The sequence below is a fragment of the Lathyrus oleraceus genome, chromosome 5 (genome assembly GCF_024323335.1).
Source record: "Lathyrus oleraceus cultivar Zhongwan6 chromosome 5, CAAS_Psat_ZW6_1.0, whole genome shotgun sequence".
NCBI classification, from domain to species: Eukaryota; Viridiplantae; Streptophyta; class Magnoliopsida; order Fabales; family Fabaceae; genus Lathyrus; species Lathyrus oleraceus.
The window spans coordinates 195,390,762-195,407,892 of NC_066583.1; the positions used below are offsets into that span (position 1 = coordinate 195,390,762).

The 17,131-nt window shown below is 37.0% G+C and overlaps 1 protein-coding gene across 2 annotated transcripts; it reads right to left on the bottom strand.

Annotated features, from left to right (window-relative positions):
• Nucleotides 1-4,747: 4,747 nt before the first annotated feature.
• On the bottom strand, nucleotides 4,748-15,144 carry LOC127082739 (chalcone synthase). Of its 2 annotated transcripts, XM_051022971.1 has the most exons (3): nucleotides 15,132-15,144; nucleotides 5,891-6,055; nucleotides 4,748-5,742 (listed from the first exon to the last, which is right to left on the bottom strand). In XM_051022971.1, the coding sequence occupies exons 1-3, from the start codon at nucleotides 15,142-15,144 to the stop codon at nucleotides 4,748-4,750; spliced, it is 1,173 nt and encodes a 390-aa protein (XP_050878928.1). The 2 variants fall into 2 exon arrangements, with proteins under 2 accessions (XP_050878928.1, XP_050878927.1); XM_051022970.1 differs by lacking the exon at nucleotides 15,132-15,144 and having other exon boundaries at nucleotides 5,891-6,068.
• Nucleotides 15,145-17,131: the final 1,987 nt, after the last annotated feature.

A 17,131-nucleotide genomic window follows, 5' to 3' on the forward strand; every position in this document is an offset into this window, starting at 1 on the left:
CCGATAATCCGTCTTTAAAGGTGAGTACAATAATCTCGCATATTAGGGCAGAGTACAACTACACACCATCATATAGGAAGGCATGGATAGCTAGAACAAAAGCTGTTGAAAAAGTGTTTGGCAATTGGGAGGAATCTTACAAACAACTTCCAAAATACATGTTCGCTCTAAAACACTATGCTCCCGGTACAATTTTCAAGATAGAAACATTACCCGCATATACACCAAATGGTACATGTGCTGTTGGAAATAGAATATTTCACCGTCTATTTTGGGCGTATCAACCGTGTATCACAGGTTTTTTTCTTTCTGTAAACCAATTATACAAATTGATGGTACATGGTTGTATGGAAAATACAAAGGAACGTTATTGATGGCAGTGGCACAAGATGGGAACAACAATATTTTTCCGATCGCCTTTGCCTTAGTTGAAGGGGAGACAGCTGAGGGATGGAGTTTTTTCCTAAGAAATCTCCGATTGCACGTAGCACCTCAACCTAACTTGTGTTTGATCTCTGATAGACACCCCTCAATCATCAGTGCATATAATAACATTGACAGTGGCTGGCAAAATCCTCTTTCGACGCATGTGTTTTGTATTAGACATATTGCTCAGAATTTCATGCGAGAAATCAAAGATAAGACGTTGCGTAAGAAGGTTGTCAATGCAGGTTACGCATTGACGGAACCTTCTTTCAAACACTACCGCGACGAAATAAGATTGTCGAACGAAGATGCGGTTCGGTGGATCGATAGTATTCCGTTGGAGAAGTGGACTAGGGCATACGACGGCGGACAACGTTGGGGCCACATGACAACAAATCTTGTGGAATCAATGAACTCTGTCTTCAAAGGAATTCGTAACCTACCAATAACCACTTTGGTGCAAGCTACATATTTCAGGCTTGGGGCGTTGTTTGAAACCAGACGCTCAAAATGGAGCTCCGTGTTGCAATCTGAACAGTTGTTTAGTGATGCTTCAATGAAATTCATCAAACATGAAGCTGTCAAAGCAAACACACACGTGGTTACGGTATTTGACCGAACAAAAGGTTGGTTTAGTGTTGCCGAGTCCATGGATCACAATGAGGGCATGCCAATGGGACAGTACAGAGTTGAATTAGATAGAGGTTGGTGCGACTGCGGAAGGTTCAAAGCCTTCCATACCCCCTGCTCCCATGTCATAGCGGCGTGCTCAAAGGTTCGAAGAGATCCATCCTACTTGCTATCTGAAGTTTACAAAGTCGTCAGCCTTTCAAATGTTTATAAAATTAGTTTTTCAGTAGTGGCAAAAGAGGATTATTGGCCAGAATATCAAGGGGACATCATCTGGCACAACGAAGTTATGCGAAGGAAGAAAAAGGGTCGCCCTAACAGCACCCGAATTCGAACCGAAATGGATACGGCGAACAAAATGGTTAGACTATGTAGTTCATGCCGTCAACCAGGTCACAATCGTAATAACTGTCCTAGTGTTAGAACTAGCACAACCAGATAAATTCAGATGTACATCTATTGCTATATATGGAAACTTAAATTTATTTCAAATTACCTCTGTTGCAATATATGGAAAATTAATTTTACTTCATAGTAGACGGCTGTGACGAAAAGACAGTTGTTCATAAAAAATAACACAAACAATTAAAACAACTAGAATACAAAAACTATGCGATTACAACCATCAAAACAATTTTGAACATGTACTGCATCATCCTACGAGCGTCTTGGTCGGTCTTAATATCCACCAATTCACGCACTTCTCCGCTTTGGTTGAACGTGGACACAATCCATTGTATTCTTTTAATCCGTTCACCCTCTCCAATTTCTCCCTCTAACCAACTATACAACGTCCGATTAAGACGTTCAAACGTATCTGTGTTCCAAAGTCGAACCTGTATCGGAGCCGCAACGGCAGAAAATATTACATCAGCATTTCGTTTTTGAATATATCTAGACATTGTTAAAACAAAGAAAATTAAAAATGGTGGTTGCACTAGACTAGAAGATGAGTTTGAGTGAAAATATAGACTGAGAGATGAATTTGACTGAAAATTTGTATACAAGGTGATCGTATTTATAGAGGCGATAAATCCGCCAACAGACACACAAGACACACAGAAGTGGCACCTAAAAAACACACAAAAGGGCCACCTAAAAAAAACACACAGAGGCGCCAACCCTAGGGCAAACACACACAGAGGCGCCAACCCTAAGGGCGCCTCCCTTAGTGGGAGGCTAAGGCGCCAACCCTAGGGGCGCCTCCCTTTAGGGACACACAAGGGCGCCAACCCTAGGGGCGCCTCCCTTATGGGTGGTTCAACTAGGGCGCCTAGCCCATGGGCGCCTGCCTTTAAGGCTCCTAAAATTTTTAAGGGATGCGCCAACTCCTCCGGCGCCTCCCTTAAAAAACATGGTTACTTTGGGAAATTTTTTGAAATCCTGGTTATTATCGTATTTTATTTCTAAAACATGGTTATTTAAAAAAAAAATCTAATATATATGCATTTAAAAAATGTAGTGATCAATTTTGTTCATTTTGAATTTTGTAAGAATTATCTTGGCACACTACAACATTTTTCATCTTCGACAACAATTGAAACATGTTGTCAAAACTATGTAAAATGTGCCTAAAAGAATAGGGGACGTTTTCTAGTCGTCCTCTATACGAGCGTTGCCTATTGTTTGAGGCAACATTTTTTATCGCTTTTTGGCAACACTTTACTAAAATGTCGCGTAAACAATAGGGAAAAGGGACGTTTTTTCGAGGCATTTTTCATAACGTTCTTAAAATGATGTTATAACTTGCAACAACCGTAAAACGTTCCCTAAAAGTAATAGGATGAGAATACTCTATGACAATAATTTTCAAATATTGTCATATCTAAAAATAATCACAAATTATTCCCTAAAAGTGAAATAGTGACAATGTACTTATAAGTTTAAAGGATTATTTTTTATCATATTTTTCAAATAAGAATGCAACAAATATAAATTGCATGTACCACAAAATGTGTTTATAAAATCTTCAAACTTAACTCAAATACACAGAGTATACCCAAAACGCTAACATTACTTAATATTATAAGTTTAATACTTAGATGTACAAGTCTAGCAAAATTACAAAATACATAATTTTTTAAGTTTAGTCTAACTCATTGTCATCTTCATAAATCATAATAAATACACAAACAGTTTCAGCCGAGAGAAGTGTGTTTGAGAAAAATTAGGCGCTAACTTTTTAGGTAGATATTTTTATAAAATTTAAAAAATGTAAATTTTTGTTAAAAAAATGCAACAATTTAAAATTGTTCCCGTAAGTATTTAAGGGGGCATTTATTTGTTATTGTCAAAGATAAATTATATGAAGAGTTGAAAATCGTTTCCAAAAGTAATTTGGGGAACATTTGTGAGGTGTTGTGAGAATTGTGTTAGCAAAAAGCAAAAATTGTTGTCATAATACTTTTTAGGCAACAATTTACACATGTTGCATAATAAAATGTTACTAGAAGCAATAAATGTTGTAGTAAAAATTAATATTATTTAATGATAAGCAACACATTTTTTGCATTGCTTCATGAAGTAACTTACACAAAAATTTAAGCAACGATAATGTCACATGTATCTACTCCATGGTAAAAATGTTAAGCTTCATAACTTAAAATTCACATATGCATTAAGCATTCTCCAATGAAGATTCATTTATCAAGTATTTTTACTATTTCACTTTTATGGAACAATTTGTAATTGTTTCCAGATTTAACAACATTTAAAAACCATCACCAGAGAGTTTTTTCTCACAGTCACTTTTAGAAAACATTTTATAGTCGTTGCAAGATATATTTAAAAACTCCGTCTAAGATGTCTCAAAAAAATTGGACGTTTTTCTATAGTCGATGTGACATTTTGAGAAAGTATAGACAAAAGAGCGATAAAGAATGTTGCCTTAAACAATAGGCAACGCTCGCACAAATGACCTATGAAAAACATCCCCAATTTTTTTAAGCAATGTTTTTCACAATTTTGTCAACACTTTTCAATTGTTGTTGAAGAGAAAACTATTACAATGATGGAAAAAAATTGAAAAGGAAACAATATATTGTGGTGCTTTCTTTTCAACTTTTTCTCATTCATTATTTTTTTTTTGAGTATAAGTCATTTGTTCACATGGTTATTAAAACTAATCGAGAGAAAATGTATTTAAAAATGAATAAAAAAACAAAAATACTTATGATGAGATTCGAATTGTGTTTGTGAGAGACATTTTCCTCTCCACTGTTGTTGTTAAAGATGACGAAGCAGGAAAGTAATTTAAATTATTTAAAAATAAAAATAAAAGAGACACATTATTTTTATAACGAATACAATACAAGATTTGAAACGTGTCTCCGAAGATCTTTCTCCCACAATTAATAATATATAGGAAAAAAGTGATTTAAAAATTAAAATGAGAAAAAAACACCTAATAAAATAAATTTGACCTTAATAGATTAATTAGTGAAGATAAAAATTCATTATAAAATGTATAATTTATTATAATAGAAATTCGTCATTATGTCTTAAACGACTTAATCGTTTATAATATGATAAGTGGCTCTAAGTTAAATTAATTAAGTAAAAAGAAGACAAAAAAAATATTGAAATAGCAAACTTTTTATTATACCACACATAAATACACACATGCAAATTAACCGATATACGGTTATAAGAGTAGAAAATTCATTCAAATATATAGTAATCCAGAGAGAGTTTATATGTTTGCGGCGCTATGCAAAACAATGGTTTCCATGGTCAAGCCAGGACCAAATCCATACAAAACACCCCACTTAAGTCCTTCACCAGTAGTCAATTTCCCTTCCTTCATAGACCTTCTTCTCATCTCGTCCAATATAAATAACACACAAGCACTCGACATGTTTCCATACTCACTCAGAACATGTTTTGTCGCATTTAGTTTTTCTGAATTCAACCCAACTGTTTTTTCAATCCTCTTCAATATTGCTGGACCGCCAGGGTGTGCTACCCAAAACAATGAATTCCAATCAGTTATTCCAAGCGGATGAAATGCTTCTTCTAAACTTTTCACAATATTCTCACCAATCAACTCCGGAACATTCTCTTTCAAATGAAATGTCAGTCCCACTTCACGTAAGTGTCCTTCTATCGCACCTTCTGAGTTTGGTAGAATCGTTTCTGAAGCCGAAACAAGATAAAACAATGGCCGTTCAGTTCTTTCATCAGGGTTTGATCCAACAATCACGGATGAAGCACCGTCACCAAAGAGCGCTTGTCCAACCAACGAATCCATGTGATTTTCATTCGGACCACGGAAAGTAACAACAGTTATTTCAGAACACACGACGAGGACACGTGCACCAGCGTTGTTCTCAGCAAGATCTTTCGCGAGACGAAGAACAGTTCCACCAGCAAAACAACCTTGGTGATATAACATGAATCTTTTTATGGATGGATTTAGGTTTAAGAGTTTGACGAGTTGATAATCAGCACCAGGCATGTCGACGCCTGAAGTTGAACAAAATATGAGATGAGTTATCTCTGATTTTGATCCTCCCCATTCTTTTATAGCTTTTGATGCTGCTTTTTCTCCTAGCTTTGGTACTTGTTCAACTAAAATGTCTTGGCGTGCGTCCAGAGATGGTTTGTCATAAGTCGATATGTTTGGATTTTCTTTCAACATTTCTTCTGTCAAGTGGATGTAGCGTTTCTTTATCAGTGACTTCTCACCTGCTCAAGAAAAATACATAAGTTGAAGCCACATGCATATGCATGCATGTTTGTCTAGCATATATATATACATAATATTCATGAATGACTACAAAAACAAACATATATGCATGAATGAGAGCATGCATGCATGTATATACGAACTTACATATACGTTTCAATTTGTCCTTGAGTTGAGGCATGTGGTTGCTATTGGTAACTCGGAAGTAATAATCTGGAAAATCAGATTGGTAAATGCAATTTGATGGAGTTGCAGTTCCAATAGCTAGAATCGTTGCTGGGCCACGAGCTCTTTGTGCCTCTCTTATTTCATCTAAGTATGCCATCTTTTATTGGAAAATTGGAGGGTGTGAAGATCAATATTACAAACAAGCAAATAATATTATTGATAGTGCTGTGCTGGAAAATGCAAATCCAATTGATGAAAGCTAGTTCCGATTAGTATCCTATTTATAGAGAAATAACATTGACTCAATATAATGGGTTAGTTCGCCTTCACGTGCTCCAAACATAAAACAAATCAATATATCAATCACTTCTTATATTATTCTAGTGTGTATGCCGCCACCACATTATTGCCGTTACAATTGAAAATTGCTGAAGTTTCCAATTATTTAACTTACATTTTTATCTATTAAGTCCTATATTAAGTTGTCACCTTAGATAAGGTTATTTACAAATATAACACGTTGGTGGTATTTTAGAGGTAGTATGTGATAATTATATTGTTAAAAAATTTAGAATAAGAAAAAAAAAAAAAAAAAAAAAAAAAAATATATATATATATTATATATATATATATATATATATATATATATTATATATATAAATACTTTTATATTATTGAATTCACCACACTTATTTTTATATAGGTTTGAAGGAAACTGACATAGAAAATAATAAATTGGTAATTGGATTCTTTGATTCTCTCAATCTTAATGATACAACTCTACCATAAATCTAAATAAAGACAATTATTATAATGTGATGGTTACAATTCTCTCATAATGCATACTAAAGATAGTGATGGTTACAACACATTAATTTCAACATTTTCCCTTAATGCGTTGCTCTTTAACTCTCATTGCTTCTCTAAGTTGTTGAAATTTTCCTCCAGGTAGTGCTTTAGTAAAAATGTCTGCAAGCTTCTCTTGTGAACTGCAAAAAGCTAACTGCAAATCTCCTTCTTCAATCACACTTCGAATGAAGTGATGCTCTATGTTAATGTGTATGGTCTGGCTATGAAAAACAGGATTATTTGCCATGGCAATAGCTGATTTGTTGTCACAATGAAGCTGTAGACTTCCCTCTTGTTTCTCTCCAATATCTTCTAATATTCTTCTCAATCAAAGTGATTGTTAAACCAGCTGCTAAGTACTCAGCTTCAGCTGAAGATTGTGCCACATTATCTTGCTTCTTTGAGCACCAAGAGATCACACATGAACCAAGGTTGAATACATAACCGGAAGCGTTATTCATATCATCAACATTTTCGGCTCAATCACTATCACAATAGCCTTTAGCTTCAAGTTTATAACTCTTCTCAAATCTGATTACATGCTCCATGGTTCCCATGACATGCCTTAGAACTCTTTTTGCTGCCCCGGGATGTAATTGACTTGGTTTACTCATGACTCTTGAGAGTAAAATAGCAGCAAACATTAAATCGGGCCTTGAAGTTGTAAGACAAAACAAACTTCCAACCAAACTTCTATACATGCTTGCATCTACTAATCTTCCACCATCTTCCTTCTTTAATTTTTCATTCACCACTAAAGGAATATCAACAGGTTTGCAGCCATACATACCAAACTTTTTCAAAATATTTTCGGCATATCTCTTTTGAAAAATAAAAACTCCATATTCATCTTGGTAAACCTCAATACAAAGAAAATGATGCAACAAGCCAAGATCACTCATCTCATATTTTTTCATCATTTCTATTTTAAAATTTTCAATCATTTTCTTGTTGTTACCTGTATACACCAAATCATCAACATAAAGGGCAACAAGAAGGATATCATCTTTACCTTGATGTTTCACATACAAGGTAGGCTCACTTTGACTTCTTTGAAATTCTTGCTGAATGAAGTAGTTGTCAATTTCACTATACCACGCTTTAGGGGCTTGTTTCAACCCATAAAGAGCTTTCTTCAACTTGTAAACTTTTCCCTCTTGGCCTTTAGTCACAAAGCCTTGAGGTTGCTGCACATACACCTCTTCTTTTAATTCTCCATTCAAGAAAGTTGACTTCACATCAAGTTGGTACAAATTCCAACCTATTTAAAATACTAACGCAATTATTGTTCTCACGGTGTCCAAACGTACAACTGGAGCAAAAGTCTCACTATAGTCAATTCCAGACTGTTGTGCATAGCCTTTGACTACTAATCTAGCCTTGGCTCTTTGGATTGAACCATCTGGATTATGTTTCAATTTGTACACCCACTTTACTCCAATAGCTTCTTTGTCATTTTCCTTTTCAACTAGCTGCCATGTTTTGTTCTTCTCAATTGCATTTATTTCTTCTTGCATCGCATTCCTCCAAACACCTTCTTTGATTGCTTTATCAAAATTTTCTGGTTCCACAACACAATAGTTGCACCTTGCATAAATATCACTCAAGTCCTTCAATTTTATTGGAGTTGAGATGGGAGATGATGAACTTGAAATTGGTGAACTTGGAGAGGATGAAGAACTTGGTGTACATGGGGCAGGTTGCTAATTTTCAGCTGCTGGATTTGGTTGTAATAAAATTGCAGGGACTGTTTTCTCCTTCATTTTGTCTTCTTCCCAATTCCAAAAAGCCTTCTCATCAAATACAACATCCCGGCTAATGATCACCTTGTTTGTCTTCAAATTGTAAAGTCTATAGCCCTTTGACATGGAACTTTCTTCCAACTTTTTCCTATTTTGTTTAGGAATTTGAGCATAGAAAACACACCCATAAACTTTAAGGTGGTTAACTAAAGGTGTTCTTCCACTCCAAGCTTCAAATGGAGTCTCATTCCATACAGCCTTTGTTGGACATCTATTCAGCAAATACACAACAGTATTAACAACCTCAGGCCAAAAGGTTTTAGGCAAACCTTTCTCAAGTAGCATAGACTTTGCCATCTCCATCACGGTTTGGTTATTTCTTTCAGATACACCATTTTGTTGAGGTGTATAGCCAACAGTGAGTTGTCTTTCAACACCTTCATCTTCACAAAATTTGTGAAATTCATTTCAGGTGTAATCCTTCCCCCTACCACTTCTCAGCATTTTTATAAACCTATCACTTTGTTTCTCAACAAAAGCTTTAAACCTCTTAAAAATTACAAAAACATCAAATTTTTGTCTCATAAAATATACTCATGTCATGCGGGTAAAATCATCAATAAACAAGATAAAATACCTATTTTTTCCATGAGACAGGGTATTCATATGACCACACACATCTGTGTGTACAAGTTCCAACACGTGTTTGGCTCTCCATACTTCTTCCTTTGGAAATGGTTGGCGGTGGTGTTTGCCAAGCATACATCCTTCACACACACCCGATTTTTCTTCAATTATTGGCAGCCCATACACCATCTTCTTTTGATAAAGCAACTTGAGACTATTGTAGTTCAAGTGCCCAAGTCTCTTGTGCCATAAACAAGAGTCATTTTCTTCTCTAGTCATCATGCTGGAATTTTTTTCATAATTAAGAGAAAGTGGAAAGCTTCTATTGTTGGTCATTTTTACAACAACAACATTTCTTCTCTTTGAATCAAAAATTCTGCACTCTCGATTCTCAAAATTTAGATAATAGCCATGCTCCAAAAGTTGTCCAATGCTTAGCAAGTTCTCATCCAACTCTAACACATAAAGAGTGTCATGAATGACTTTGCTTCCTTGCTTTGTTGTAACTCCAATGCTTCCTTTTCCTTTTACTTCAACATGTTTTCCATTTCTCAATTTAACTTTTGAGCCAAATGAAGAATCAATGTTTATAAAAGCTTCTTTATTTCCGGTCATATGATTTCTACAATCGCTATCCAAATACCACATATTTTTATCTTCTTGAAATGCTTTTTGACAAGCAAAGAACAAATTACCTTCATCATTTTCTCCTTCTGCAAATGAAGCATGTTGTTGATTGGCAAAATGACAATCCTTTTGAATGTGCTTGAATCTCTTGCAATTGTGACATTGTGGTTTGCCCTTGTTCCAACAATCCTTCTCGTTGTGAGTGTTACTCTTACAAATTTTGCACCATTTATTTGATGCTCCTTCATGCGATCTTCCGTCATTCGCGCCTCTTCCTCTTCCTCGTGAGTTTCTTCCTCTGTCCATGCTTCTTCCAAATCTACCACCTCTATTTTGTCTTGGGGGCTTATTTTCACCATTGTTTGGCTTAATGTTGAGTTTATATTGAAAGGCACTCTCAACTGATTTTTCAGAGTGTCGTAACAACCTTTGTTCGTAGGACCTCAAATACCTCATCAACCCTTGAACATACATAGTTTATAGATCCTTAGTTTCTTCTATAATATCCACCATAGGATCAAATTTTTTTGTCAAACTAATCAGAATTTTATCAACAATTATGCGATCATCTATCGTATCTCCATGTGACTTCATTTGATTCACCAATTCAGATAGTCTATTAAAGTATTCATTCAAACTCTCATTCTCTTTTATTCTTTCATTTTCATAGTCTCCCTTAAGAGATTGAAGTTTCATAGTTCTCACCTTTGAGTCTCCTTCAAACTCTTGTTGTAGAATATTCCATGCTTCTTTTGATGTTTTTTCTCTCATAATCCTTGGGAAAATGGATAGAGAGATTGCTCTTTGAATCATACCAAGAACTCCAGCATTTGTGATCTTCTTCTTCTTCAATTCTTCAAGTCGTTGGCTTGATTCTTCAGCCTTTTCATTTGATTCTTCATACTCGTTTTGGACGAAATCCAAGACATCCAAAGAGGTGAATAGAGTCTCCATTTTAACAGCCCAAAAATCATAATTTTCTCCTTCAAACAAAGGAACTTTAACACTGCTATAAACTGTGAAAGAGTTGCTTGTGGAAGCCATTTTTTTTGTTTCTGCTGCAGCTGCAAGGATCTGCAGCTCTGGTACCACACTGTTGGTGGTATTCTAGAGGTGGTATGTGATAAATTATATTGTTGCAGAATTTAGAGTAAGAATATATATATATATATATATATATATAATATATATATATATATATATATATATATTATATATATATATATATATATATATATATATATATATATATATATATATATATTGAATACTCTTATATTATTGAATTCACCACACGCTCACTTTTATATAGGCTTGAAGGAAACTGACATAGAAAATAATAAGTTGGTAATCAAGATGAGGACTCTTTGGTTCTCTCAATCTTAATGATACAACTCTACCATAAATCTAAATAAAGACAATTATTATAATATGATGGTTAAAATTCTCTCATAATGTATACTAAAGATAGTGGTGGTTACAACATATTAATTTTAACATAACACTACACAATCTTTCAGGCATGGGTCTTTCAGCAGAGGGCGTAGTGTTTTTTACTTGTGACTAATGGGAGTATGACACTGACTGATGTTTTCCCTTATGAGGTTTTGATTGACCTTTAAGAATCCATACCTTTACAGATTTATTGTCATGCAGCTTGTCTGATGAGGTGTTAAGTCCCTCATTCAAGATGTATCTTCTTTTAGGAGGGACTTCCATTGAACCCTCTAGCAAAACTTGACGCCAAGTATCCATGGCTTAATATAGGTCGCGCCCCTTAGGCATGATTTTTTGGGAGCGGTCTCGCCCGAGGAGATATTGAGTCCCTCTTGCGAGAGCTTTATCAACTCTGGGGATTATAAGTCCTCCAGAGGTTGTATCATGTAGCCCAGCTGGATAGACGCTAAGTCCCTCGAGCGGGACTTTTTAACCTTTCAGATGGAAGTTATATCGATCCCTCTAGCAAGACTTGACACCAAGTCTCTGTGACTTGATATAGGTCGTGCCCCTTATGTGTGATATTTTAGGAGTGATCTCGCCCGAGGAGATATTGGGTCCCGCAGGCGAGAGCTTTATCAACTCTAGGGATTCTAAGTCCCTTAGAGGTTGTATCATGTAGTCCGACTAGGGAAACATTGAGTCCCTCAGGAGGGACATTTTAACCTTTCGGGCGGGACTATTATCGATACATCTAGCAAGACATAACACCAAGTCTCTGAGGCTTGATATAGGTCGCGCCCATTAGGCGTGATTTTTTTAGGAGCGATCTCGTTTAAGGATATACTTAGTCCCTCATGCGAGAGATTTATCAACTCTGCGGATTCTAAGTGCCTCATAGGTTGTATCATATAGCCCCGTTGGGGAGACGTTGAGTCCCTCAAACAGAACATCTTAACCTTTCAGGCAAGACTTCTATCGAGCCCTCTAACAAGACTTGACACCAAGTCTCTTGGGCTTGATATAGATTTCACCACTTAGTCGTGATTTTTTGGGAGCGATCTCGCCCGAGGAGATACAGAGTCCCTAAGAGAGCTTTATTTTGGCCAATCAGGTATAGCTTGGGAGGGCGGATGAAATCTTCCTACGGAATCTTAGTCACATGATTGCCTCGAGGGACGGTAAAGGTCTTTACATAGAGGTCCAGCATATTCATATTGCCATGAGAGGCGGCAAGGATCTTCCCGTGGAAATCTATCATATAATTTCCTCAAGGGTCGGCAATGATCTTTCCAATAAGGTCTAGTATATTCATGTTGCTATGAGAGGCGACACGGGTTTTCCCGTGGAAGTCCAGCATATAATTGCCTCGAGGGGTGATAATGATCCTTTCATGAAGGTCCAACATATAATTTCCTCGAGGGAAGATAAGGATCCTTTCATGAATTTCCAGCATATTCATGTTACCATAATATGCGGCAAGGATCTTCCCGTAGAAGTCCAACATATAATTGCCTTGAGGGGAGACAAGGATCCTTTCATGAAAGTCCAGCATATAATTGCCTCGAGGGACAAAAAGGATCCTTTCATGAAGGTCCAACTTATTCATGTTGCCTTGAGAGGCAGCAAGGATCTTCCCATGGAAGTCAAGCATATAATTTCCTCGAGGGGCGGCAAGAATCCTTTCAAGAAGGTTCATCATATAATTTATTTTAAAGAGGGGGGTCACTTGCAAAACAAAGTATTTAACTGATTGTTCAAAATTACATAAGCATAATGTTTACTGGAAAGTTAAAAATAATTTTAACTGTAGTAATATCGGAGGTGGAGAGTGTTCCATGTCCGGGGTAGGAGCGGTCCTTTAAGCTCTTGCAATTTGTATGCTCTGTGAGGTGGCTTTTGGTATATGCGATAAATTCCTTTCCAATTAAGTTGTAGTTTCTTCTGCTGTGTAGGTATGACCACTTTCTTTAATACTAGATCTTCCCCCTGCATATCTATCAGTTTTACCTTAGAGTTGTATCTCCGGATAGCTCTATGTTTGGCAGTAAGCACTCATATGTGGGCGGCTTCTCGTAGCTCGTTGATCATATATGTCGCACACTTTAATCATATCTTGTTTTCTTCCTCGTCGAAATGGGCTCTTTGCCATGACGACATCTCAATTTCTACATGAAGCATCGTGTCCGCCCCATATACCATCGAAAATGGGGTTTCTTTGTTGGTGGACTGTGGAGTGGTGTGGTACAACCATAATATCTCGTGGAGCAGTTCCGCCAACAAACCTTTGGCATCGTCCAAATTCTTCTTGAGTCCTTTGAGGATTACTTTTTCGCTAAATCAGCTTGTCTGTTGGCTTGACGGTGTACTAAAGATACGAACTTTGTCTGCATGCCTAGGTACTTAGAGAAGTCAGTAACCACGGTACTGGAAAATTGGGTTCCATTGTGTGAAACAATGGCGTCGGGGAGACCGTACCGACACATAATCCTCTGCCAGTATAAGTGCTTTACTCCTTCAGCCGTGACTTTTTACACTTCCTCTGCCTCTATCCATTTGGTGAAATAGTCCACTCCTACTATCAAGAATTTAAATTATCCTGATGCTAGAGGGAACGTTCCCAAGATATACATGCCCCACTGGTAGAAGGGTCAGAATGAGGTCACTAATCGGAGGAAATCTGTAGGGGAGTGGTGAAGGTCAGCATATCTTTGGGTTTGATCACACTTCTTGACAAAGGTGGTGCTATATTTTATTAATGTGGGTCAGTAGTAAACCGATCTTAATAGCTTGTGGGCGAGAGTCTTCCCATCGATGTGGCTGAAGTAGGATCCCTTATGGACTTCCACGAGAACTAAGGCGTTGTCGTTCTCATCTAGGCATCTCAAAAATTTCCCCGCTTGTACTCTAAATGAGCATTTGGTAGGGTTTAGGCGCATGTCATATTTTCTCACCGATTGTAGGATATCCTCTAGGTAGTCAGCATGGTTATGCCCTTCTCCCATTGAGGAGTGGATAATTCAAGGTTAAATATTAGGTGGATACGTCTGCTCCTAGGGCATTGATGGTCGACCTCCCGAGGAAGTTATTGTAAGGAGACGTGGTGTCTACGATAAGGTAGTTGACATCGATGGTTTTGGCATCATCTCCCTCTCTGCGGATGGATTTTAGGGTCACATAGCCCACTATATGTATTTGGTCTCCCAATAATCCTATCAGGGAGCCTGTGAACCTATGTACATCATCCAGATTCAGTTGTAACTTCAGGAAGGTTTCCATGTTTCCATGTTGGACGCTGATTGTAACACCCCAAATTTTGATTTATTGAAATTATTTGATTTATTATAATTTTGTGTATTTATTTGATTATTTGGGTAATATTAATTAAATAAATAAGGGTGGTGGGGTGACATTGAGGTGAGAGTGTGGGGAGTAATTAGAGGCTAGTAGAGTTTGATTAAATTATTAGAGTTTATTTTAGTAATTAAAATCATAGTATTTTATTAAATTTATTTAATTTAATAGAAAATGGAAAGTTTGGGGTCAAAGTGTGATTTATGAGGTGTGGAAGGGAGGAAGGAGTAAGAGGAATAAAAGTCTGGATCAGAATTAGAATTATAATAAGATTTACCCTAATGATATTAATTAGAAAGATAACCTAGTTTTAGGGTGTAAGAGACGGCTTTGAACTTGGAGGGGATAAGAGAATCCAAAAAAACAGAATTTTTTACTGCTGCTAGGATAACTAGGTAAGGGGAGAACTATCTCAATAATGGGTGTATGCGTGAGTGGTAGAATTGAGTAATCCATAACCTCAATTGGGCATTGGGATTTCAATATAACTCTGTTATTGATGATTGATTTGTTGTATGTGATGATGACTGGTGATGAAATTCGTGTGCTATAATATATGACACATTCTGTTTTGACGAGTTAACATATATTCACCATTGTTGTTATTTTGAAGGTTTTGGGAATAAATAATTTTATAAAAACCATGAATTACAGGTGTTGGTTTGATGCAATTAGATTTTGTTGATGAATATATTATATGTCTGTAATGTTTTGGATCGATTTTGTATGTATGGACTGAGAAATAAGTTACGCATTGAACTCCATTGAAAAAGACGAAATCTGCAGGTTGTAAGTCGATGACGGACGTCACGCGAGTGATAGTGTCATACCCCAAAATTTGCCCATTTATATTTCAAGACATTTTTCAAGGCATTCCGACCCATTTTCATGACACTGATCTTAAGGGAACGAAGGCCCAGCTCGCGAATGACCCAAACTGACCTATTCGCTACACGCTCGCCTAGTGATAACATGAAAGTGGTTTATTTGGAAGCACAAGTAAAAATGGAGGAAAAGAGGTGCAAAAAGGAGAGAAAACGAACCAAATAGCAAAGCCCAGCCCAAAGCGCAAGCCACAAATGTTGTGCTTGTGACGGACGTCACGGAGGGCGTGACGAGCGTCACGCAAAGCAGCCTTGTGACGGACGTCACACATGGTGTGACGAGCGTCACACCACTACCCTACTTTTTGGGCGCACGTAACGCCTCAGAGACTTGAAGAGACGTTGAGGAGTATTGGGCCCTATATCCACGCCATGAAATTAAGCCACATTGAAGAGCTCTTGGCAGCAAGTAGTTACTTAATGGTACCAATATAAATAGCCACGAAGAAAACCTAGAACGGGGGGGGGGGGGGGGGGGGGGGGCTTTTTCCACATTTTTCCTTTGCCGTTTTCACTTTTTGCATATTTTTTTCCAGCAGCTTAGGCATTGTTTTTCCTACGAGTTCTACACTATTTTCCTTGCAATTTCCTATTTCTTTTTCAGCATTTAGTTAGTTCTATTCACACAATAGTTTCTACAAAGGAAACTATTGTGTACCTTTTTATCGGATCCAACCTTACGTTAGGATCTAGTTTATTTTCTTCGTTTTAATTTGTTGTTTAGTTGACGAATCCAAGGACAAATCCTGCCGGCTTGTGGCGGAGTGTTCAGGACTACTGTTTAACTTATTCCGAGTAACCCTAAAGGAAACCCGGAAGGAAAAGCCTACGGCAGCAAGGTCACTTCCGCTCAATTCGATCCGATCGGCCAATTCGAGGTTGCAATTTGTAAGACCCCAATTTTGGCCCTAAGATCCCTCATGGCCCATATCATATCATATCATGGCCTCAAGGATCATTGCATACCCTAGCTTCTCTCCTAGTGGGTGGGATACCTTGTGAGTATGGCTCTTGATCACCAAGCATGTATTGCATTGGTATATCATTGCTTTTCATATGTTTACTAACCAAATGTACAAAAATATTGTCATCTAACCTTGTTTCTTGCAGATGAAGCTAGCTAGATCAATACAGTCAAATCAGGCATTGAGCAATTGATGGTGACCATTCTTGAAGAATTTGGGCACCATGATCATTCATAAATAGTTCATGTAACTTGTGGTATCATTTGGAACCAAGATCTCAACTGAAAGAGACTTGGAATTCCTCAGAACATGGCCCAGTCAAGAAAAGTCAACAAAAGTCAACTATGGTCAACTGTGCATTTAATCAGGGATTGGAGGGTGTGAGATGGTTGGAAAAGACCTCTTTCATGTCCATATAAGCTTCATTTGGCATTTCAAAGATCAAGGCTGAAGGAATTGAAGTCAGGCAAGAAGTTTCCCAAAATGGAAATGACCTGTAATTCTCACCTGCCAAAAATGGAAAGTTTTGCTCCTCAAATTTACATCATGATACAAGCTTCAAATCAAAATTTGTCCAACATGAAAGTTGAAGATCTTGTTCTCACAATTCCAAAAAGTCCAAGAACTTGAAAATCCCATGTATGGTTGTCAAGATATGATCCAGTGAATTTCAAAAATGACCCGTAATCAGGAGGGCATAACTTCTACATGGATTGTCCAAATTGAAAGTTCTTT

Bases quoted from the DNA above. Each gene is read 5' to 3' on its own strand.
- LOC127082739 (XM_051022971.1), bottom strand. The intron at 5,743-5,890 runs GTAAGTTCGTAT...TTTCTTGAGCAG, and splicing joins GGACAAATTGAAACGTATAT to GTGAGAAGTCACTGATAAAG.